The sequence below is a fragment of the Pristiophorus japonicus genome, chromosome 8 (genome assembly GCF_044704955.1).
Source record: "Pristiophorus japonicus isolate sPriJap1 chromosome 8, sPriJap1.hap1, whole genome shotgun sequence".
Taxonomy (NCBI): Eukaryota; Metazoa; Chordata; class Chondrichthyes; family Pristiophoridae; genus Pristiophorus; species Pristiophorus japonicus.
In genome coordinates, this window is record NC_091984.1 from 72,126,321 (window position 1) to 72,135,654 (window position 9,334).

The 9,334-nt window shown below is 38.1% G+C and overlaps 1 protein-coding gene across 1 annotated transcript; it reads left to right on the top strand.

Annotated features, from left to right (window-relative positions):
- The first annotated feature begins 1,467 nt into the window (after positions 1–1,467).
- LOC139268101 (T-cell acute lymphocytic leukemia protein 1 homolog) lies at positions 1,468–7,294 on the top strand. The gene is made up of 4 exons (XM_070886114.1): positions 1,468–1,560; positions 3,998–4,555; positions 5,065–5,141; positions 5,569–7,294. Exons 2-4 carry the CDS (start codon positions 4,083–4,085, stop codon positions 5,988–5,990), a joined length of 972 nt encoding a protein of 323 aa, XP_070742215.1. The 5' UTR covers positions 1,468–1,560; positions 3,998–4,082; the 3' UTR covers positions 5,991–7,294.
- Positions 7,295–9,334: the final 2,040 nt, after the last annotated feature.

Here is a 9,334-nt window from a genome sequence, read left to right on the forward strand (position 1 = left end):
GACTCTGAGGAGATTAATATAGTAAAACACTGCAATGTGTTAACAGCACTGGTTCTAAAGACTTTAGGTATATTCTCACAACACATCCTCCCACTTCTTTTCTATTTTTTTTACCTGAATTAAATTCTATCTAACGCGGCTGCAGAATGTGTACATAGCACCGCAGGAAGGAAGACCATGTATTCTTCTTTAGGATGTAGGTAACATTGCCGTGACTATCAAAGGGTTAATATCTATCTAAATTATTTGTGTAGGAAAGTAATTGCACGAAGAAAATATTCTGTTGATCAAGACAATCTTACCAATACAGATCGAATCCAATCCTTTCTACGATGACAAGAGTTACAGAAACGCAGTTCACCTATTATTGAGGGGTGGGGGGTTGGGGGGGGGAGAAGCCATGAATTAAATCCAGTGATTACGCTCCCATGGGTGTCGCCTTTTAACTAAAACAGCCTTTACTCCTTTGTGGAAAAAATATATGTATCTTAGCGTTATATCCACAATCTCAACAGTGTTTGCCTAACATGAGGATTCATCTTTCAATTGTATTTAATGTGTACTTGTGATATCAACTAATTGTTCATCAATGTTCATTTGTTTAATGATTTGATGCAATATAATAAGAAAAACTAAATGTAATGTATTTTATTTTAAAATGAAAAAATACAATCTTCCTATTATTTTGAAAATAATAAGGAATGATTTTAGCCCTGAAATCCAATTTGGGTAATTAAAATATAATCAAATAATCGGCCTTTGAACAGATCTTTAAGGACATTTGGATAAGGCATCTTCCCTCTTAGGCCCAATCTTGAATTTGTCCTGGGCTATTGTAGTACAATCACATCCCTGATAAAAATCATTTCTCTTAAGACTTGAAATATACCGGACTTTAACACTGCTGATGGTAAAATGCCTGTCTAGGAAATGTCTATATTTTCAAACTGGCGAGGAAGCATGGGAAACTATTTTACTCAATGTCCTTCCTTAACAGCGGCTTTGTTTGGTTCTATCATCGAGAGAGAAAGAAACCAACAGTCCTCTGGATATATTTGACTTCGTCATTAAAATTAATTAAGGGCTGAGTAGGTGTTTCCAATTTAATGAAAACACGGAATAATTACCACAAAGAAAAAATATATAAATTACAATTCAGGTAGGCAGGCAAGAGTATTTTGCTATTCTGCAGTGTCTTTTAGTGCCACAAAACAAATCTATATAGGGTTTTTATGCCTTGCGTTCCAAAGTTATTCCTATGCATATCCATGCAATATTTTTCCGCTTTCCCTCGATAAAATTGCCAAATAATAATGAATCATTTCATAAATAATGGCTTGGCTGTCTTATCTGGGCAGGGCGGCCAGTGCTGGTTTCTTATCTCGCCTGGCCACATTGCTGTAGTGTTCCGCTCCCCATACTAAATAGGAAATCGAACGTGATGTAAAATCTACTCCACTCTCCAAGGCTTAAGCTGCCAAAAAAACTTATTACAGCACAAAGATCAGCCATGGAGGGGGCTGAAAATGGCTGCTAACACTTTTCTAATAAACAAGGACGGTGAGTAGATTTCTAATTGCCACCTCTTAAGGGTGTGTTTTATTCTTCTGCATTTTCAAATGCCGAATTATAACTGATTTCGAATTGAGTGTAAATAATTGCGGCTTAAAAGCACTTTAAAAAAAATACAGCGAGATAAATTTTTAAAAATGGAAATGGCTGCGAGCATTGTTTGTAATAATCCCAGGAGTGAGGAGTCTTTTTGGGGACATTTTCGAATTGCTGAATGGATTGTGTATAATACAATCTCTAATGATGTTTTAATTTGATTTGTATAAAACGAGATGATTTTTCGAAGGGAAATACCAGCACAGTGACAGAAACGGATGAAGACGCTTCAATTTAATGTGACGATCCAATATCTTTTCAACATTGCCATCTTGCTCATCTGAAGATTTTGCGAGAGAAAGAAAAGTTCCTCTCAATAGTAATTAATTGATGGGAGAAAACAACGGATATGTTTTCCGGCGAAAAATAGTTTGTAACATTGATTTGGCTCCTTTTAAGCTACCGTTTAGTACAAATTAGCCGATTGCTTTCGCTCAGATTCGTTCCAAGAACTTACAGACCACTTGTCCGCTATAAATTAACTCACTCGTAGTGGTGATGGGAATTTGGTCCACCAAATATTTATTTACAGAGGGGTGGGGAGCAATTTTCGGGACAGTGTTGTGAGATCTTGATTTTAAAGTTGTTTTATTTCTGAACTGCAGTCAAAATACAATCTCTTGGCACCATTCCGTGCAAAAGGAAGGACCAATAAATATCGGTTATTGTTCTGATTCAGGCTTTCGTTCACAGTATGGGGAGGTCACTTTAAACCCCAACGCTAAACACCGAATGCTTTAGAAGCTGGAATATATTGTAACAATGATACAGACATTAGCGATGGGGACTGGCTGCCTACGTGTCTTCAAGCGAATTTGTCCTATTGTCCTCGTGTGTTTATTTTGTGCTTTGCATTGCACGAAGGCCTCAGTTTGGACGGCCTTTACATATATATACAGCCCGGGACTGTTCAATAGGACACCGTTAATCCGAACGTTAGTTTAAACGGACACAAATTCGTCCACCATATATGTCATATATGTTTTTTCTATTGGAGCAACTAAGTGTTGGGAATGTTCCCTTTGCACGGGAGACTCACATTAACTTTCACTATTTTTATAGACTCTAAATGTGTTAGCTGACGTGAGCAAAACAGTGGAATTGATTGTATGGACGTGGGGGTGTTCATTTTAGTTCGTACTTCAATTTCCAAACTGTTGGTATATTTTAGGAAAGGAGTTTTTTTTCTGAGGACATATTTATAAAACTGAACGCATTGCAGCCCGCATTACCACCTTGGTTTTGTTTTATTTTTGAATGCGTTATACACAGTATGATCTCAAGGTAAAATGTCAATCTTCTAATAATATGTACGTTTCTGAGTTCGTACACAATTCATTGGGGAAAAGATTACAACGTGCCCCGCAGCTTTAGAATTTAGAGAGTATTTAAACCTAATCCTCAATTGATCAACTGTTTTAAGTATCTCGGTTGATTTTGCATAAACTGCGAAATGCTTAATCCGTCCAAAAGGCTTTTTTTTTCTATAAAAAATAAAACAGCATGGAATGCTGCAGGTGCTGAGCTGCCTCTGCCCACTCCAGTACTAGAAACGAATCCAGCTCCCCAGTGAGTTTAGCACAGCAAGATCCAACAGCACAGTGCAAATAGAAGCGGCCAATAACTCGTTGTAAATGTTTGATTTCAGTTGCATTGTAAGGTGACACACATAAAAACAGACGCGTTATATAAGTATCAAAAGATGACTTCAGTAAAATACTGCATAGATGCCAAGGAGAATATTATCATTTCATTAATGGGCTGAAACCAATAAACTGGCGGGATTTCTTTGGATAAAAGATCATGAATGGATTAGCACATTATGTTTAGATTATTGATATACAGAAGTGCACTAACCTATCGTATATATAGTTTGAATCACTGGCTTATATTTTCACTTCTACAGTATGGCCGAGTTGTATTTACAGTTTAGAGTTTCGCACTGTACACAGAAACAAACCTGACTTCTGATTGCCTTGCAATTTTTAAATAATTTGTAATTAAGCTTTTTTTTTAATCTATTAATTTTACATTGCATTCGCTTGTGCGTTGAAAATAGATGGTGAATTTTAGACTAGTCTTTTAAATTCACACATAACTCGATAAACGCTTGACGTATTTTAAATGACTCGGTGTATAATAGCTGGTGTTATTCATGGTTATGTATATAGATGGGCCTACATTTCATTAAACGTTAAACTGTTAACTAAGGCAATGTACTGCCAAGGTCATGAGAAAGTTTAATTCATTATAATGCAAATAATTTAATTACTAAGTCTTCTTGTCGTTAGAGTTTTTTTATTTTGTCTGTTGGGAATATTTCTTTCAGATGAAGTTGCTTCAGCATTTCTCCATCCTTTTGAGATCTAAGGGTAAAGCAGTTAAGACCGTGAAGATTTCCGCTTTTCGGCACGATGATGGAAAAAGTCGGGTCGGATCTTGGTGAAAATCGCAGCGATGATCTGAGTCCTGTTGAGACAGATTCCCCCAGACAGACAGCAGAGCGCCATGAAGCGGAAGACACGAGCGAGTCTGCAGAGCAATCCACTGAGGGCCAGCAGGTCCAGGCTCAGCAGCAATCTGCGTCAGATGATGGGGTTTCCAAGGAAACGAGGCACGACTCCCCCGATCCCCTATCGGAAGTACCAGTCATAAACCTGATGCAAAGAGGGGTCCAGCCTATAAATGAGAGTGATCAGAAAGGCACGTTTACTCTTTCAGTACCGACCACCGAGTTGTCAAGACCCCCGGTGCCTCTGACTCTTCAGAGCTCAGTGAGTGAGAATCGGATGGTCCAGTTAACGACAGCTCATCTCCCCCTGCCTGCAGCCAGAGCGATGCTGTATAACAGCACATCCCAGTATCAGACCCTGCCGCTTTTAAACAGGTCAGTCTCATTATAGAAAATAGTCGGATTGGAAAACCCTCCTTTTATTATCATTTATTTTAGGTTGTAGAAGCTTAATGGTTACGGGATAAAAATAGGATTGCACATTGATGTAACTCAGGCTCAAAATAAAATAATTTAAATTGTTGCTGATTGCTTCCAGATTAACGAGTGATTATAATTTGATTTAATACAAATAATCTATGATTAATAAAATATGTAATGAATTTGAATGTTCATTCAAAATAACGATTATCTAAGACATGACATTGTCACTGAACGAAGGGATGTGAGTGCCTCTATACTGAGAGGCGTTCGCTATTTTTGCTTTTGTGATCATTATTGTCGATCAATACAAGCTAAGGAATAACTTATGTCATTAGGTTGTTGTCACTCCGAATATTTAACTCTTTTAAAGCCATTGTCAGCATTTAACAGTGTCTATCAGTAAACTAAGATTCGAGATTTTCATCGCAAATTTTCCTTTCTTGTTGCAATGGTTACATCAGTGATCCAGAACCCTTCAACATGTTCCCCAGTAACCGAGTGAAAAGAAGGCCAGCTCCTTACGAAGTGGAAGTCACTGGTATGCACAATCAGCCTTACAATTAACCACATCTTAAACCGTACACAACGCCGCTCGAGTGTCGATACAATTGCCAGATAACTGACTAGAACTACGTAAGGGAATGTGTTGCAAAACAGATTGCGAGACACATAGTTAGTGACATGTAGAACAAAACACGGGGATAAATACGTGCATTAATAAAATGCATCTGAAATCTTTCTCATAATAAACGCCTATTTTATTCCCTTGTTTGTGCTGTGTTTCAACAGGTCTTTGTAGATGCATGCTTTGACTATGTGTTTATACACAGGCAAGCACACAGGGATAGACACGGGCATGCGCGCGCGCACACGAACACCATGCATGTCTCTACTTGTACACCTTTTTATGAAATTTTTATTACTCCAAATTCCTACGATCATTATTGCTTCATGTTTACTTCTAGGTGGCTCGCAGCCTAAGATTGTACGCAGGATCTTCACGAACAGCAGGGAGAGGTGGAGGCAGCAGAATGTCAACGGGGCTTTCGCAGAACTTCGCAAACTCATCCCGACTCATCCGCCCGACAAGAAACTGAGCAAGAATGAGATCCTGCGCCTGGCCATGAAATACATCAACTTCTTGGCCAAACTGCTGAGCGATCAAGAGCAGGATGGCGAGCAGCGAGGGTTACAGATTAAGGAGGCGGACAGTACGAGGCTGGCCAGCGATGACATCCAGGAGATGTCTCCAGACTCGAGCTGTGGAAGCTGTTTCGATGGAACAGGAAGCCCGGAAAGTCTAAGCGAAGAACACGATCATCTCGAGTCACGACATGGAAACCACCACCACTCCATACTTCCTCCAGATGTCAATGGACAACGGTGATATCCTTGAAAAAAATATCCGACAGGGAGAATGGGAACTTGCAGCTAAAGATAACACAGACTACTGTTTTACCACTGACTGCCCAATCGATTAGCGTTTTATTTCCATTACATTTTCTGTATCTCTAACATTTTCAGGTACACATAAATACTAAACTTCTGTCCTTCTGCATTTAACTTCTTAAAGTCTGTTACCGGGTTTATCATTGACTCTTGTTTAAAGACAAAATTTAATTTTTTTCTTAAAATCGAGGTACATGTAAATATCGTACGAGTTTGTCTTTCAAGCTTCGAGCGCCGTTTATGGAAAAAAAATAACACGTTTTTGTAATGTAAATTCTAAGAGCACCAAGATTTGTTTCTTTTAAAACAGTAGCATCCCTTTTCTAGTGAATCGCATGTTAGCTTTTCTTTCAACTACATATTCAATCACCAGTCTGTGCACTGCAGCAGAGCTCCAAGCGGAACACACTAATAACATGTCAAAGAAGCACTGAGCGGGAGAGTGAGGTACTTTTGTTTTACATTACAAGTCGGATCCCCGAAAAGGGATACTACAATTTTAAACAGAAATGGATGAGACAATGTGTCTAAATTAGAAAGCAAAAAAAAACATACATGCAATTGCATTGTTGAGTATATTGAAATTAAAATAAAACGAGGAAGGATTTCAATCTTTGAAAATTTACATTTCCGAGGATAAATATTTTGTATACGTTCATGGTTTGGTCGAAAATTGGGCCACTTTCAGCTATTCAAAGGTCCTTGTTTTCTATTTCTTATGAACAAACTATTATTATTTATTCCATGTGCTCGACAATTCAGATTTTGGACACAACTGTAACACCAGGCAATTTTAATGGGTACAAATTGTGACATTTTTCCTAAAGTACTTTAACATTCTGCGAAAGAGAAGAAAATCATGTATTTAATAATTCAATGGACAACGTGTGTTTATTTTATTTAAAAGTATAAAAATTATGGTACACTCCTTATTTTCCACGTTCGCTCTTGCCTGCTATATGTATTGTGAATACCATAGTATATACTTCACACTGCACTTTCAGTACATTTTGTATGTGATTGTTTTTTTTCTGCGTTTGCAGAAGTTGGGTAACGAAACTTGTTAACTTAAGCAAATTACTACAATGTACATTCTGACAAGGTGATTCTCGATGGATATCCTTTGTAAAGCCCAGTGTGGCTGCAAAGTTTGCGTGCAGTATGTATATCATGTATTGTTGTAAAATATATGCAATGTTATATTACCAAGAATTTACTTTTAATAAATTGTATACAATTTAACTGAACAGCCTCCCCCTGCCATAGCTTATACTCATATTTCTCCAAAAGATGACTTCGTACAAATAAGGAATCGGTTACATACAACATTCCAGCCCACGAGTTAAAATACATTTTTCACTTTTGGCTTCAGATTTTTCTGGGATATTAATATTAAAAAAACAATTGTAATCAGATACTGAGGAGATGGTCATGATCCATTGATAGTCTTATCTACACTATACGTTTGGGAACACGTATATATGGATGGAATATAACCCCCTGCTCCCTACTGGTGTATATACTCATATTGTACACATCACTATAAACCAGAGAATAGGTGCATATATTCACATGTACAGCCACCGTAGAATGGGGACAGGTACATGTACCTACACTGCACAATTTGCTGTACACGGAGCACCATGTGCAAGTACATACAGTGTAGACCACATACCAGGGAACATGTGATTATTTTACATATATGTTGCATTTTATACTGGATAACACACATATACTACAAACTACTGTATATGTGGTATATATTAGCGAACATGTTTATATAGCTGCGCTATATGGTTATATATAACGGAGAACATGTGAGCATGTTCTATGTGCCTATCATTACCCACTGATGTATACTAGAAAACGTGTTTCAGCCTTTTAAATAACTTCTCAATGCAGTATTAAAATCTAACATAGGGTATTAATCCAACCGTCTTCCGATCTTGAACGCCTCGTGAACATCTTCGACATTCATTTACTTTTATTTTAAAGAGAGCTATCTTAAGGAAACGCAAATATATGCTTTACTGTAATTATGGTCGGTTTGTCTGTCGTTAATAATACATATAAGAACGCCAAGAAGAAATTATTCAAAATTGGATGTGGTCTTTTATTTCATGGTGATTCGTACAGGATATTAAAAAAATGTTCAATACTTGCCTGCTTCTATCGGAATATCGTCCTGTTGAAGGGAAATGCGGTTGAGAACATTATTCTCTATTAGTTACGCCTTTGCCGGAGGTGTGTTTGTAATTGTGTGGCATAAACTGCGTGGATCGCATGAACTATAATCTATGTATATTTTTCAGTATGACAACTGTTCACTTTTGTAACGAAAGTGCATATCCAGAATATTAACCAAGTTCATTGTATGGTTTTATTGCATTTTATGAATTTAGTGATTAATTTACCAATCCTCTGCATTGTTGAGTTGCAGCTTTCAGTCGCAGTATACATATTTTTAATGTTAATCTTTCGAGAACAGCCTGGAAGTGCAATTATATCGTAATGTTTCTGATTCAGTAATCCGGGGTTTCTGCTTTGGTACAGTGCACAACGGAGTGAAATTTCAGCTATCAAGAGCACATGTTGGCCATACGCTGGGTATACATTGGCGATCCGCCCCAACATGTATAAGCGATACAGTTAGTTAGCATTGCACTGTGATACTGAGTCTGTCTTTGGATAAATATCAAATCCGAGGGATAATCCTTTTCCTTATATAAATGAAAACGCTGCCAAAAAGTAAAACACGCGTTAAAGGAAAAGCCAGACTTAGTAGCAAATTAATTTCAAACATGGATGGAGCCGTTGAGCGCAGAGTCTCTTTCACGTGAAAGGTGTCCAAACTAAGACCCATCGGCCACATTAGCCGGAGCCCTGGCAATCTGGCCATGGAATCCAGGCAATTTAGTCTGATTCGCACTTTTAGGGGTCAATTTCTGCTGGAATCTCCCGTTTGTCTGGCATAGCTTCGGGAGGAGAGCTTGGAAACGCTGGTTTAAACATCTTTTAAGCCGTCGCTTTCCACCGCCCTTCCGAGGCTCTTTTACCAAAGTTAAAGCAGACAAGCGGGAGAACCACTCTGGAAATTCACTCCCATATTTCTCATTATAAAAACAGAAAATGCTGGAAATACTCAGCAGGTCAGGCAGCATCTGTGGCGAGAGAAACGGAGTTAACGTTTCAGGTCAATGGTCCTTGATCAGAACAAGCTGACGAAGTTTCTCTCTCCACAGATGCTGCCTGACCTGCTGAGTATTTCCAGCATTTTCTGTT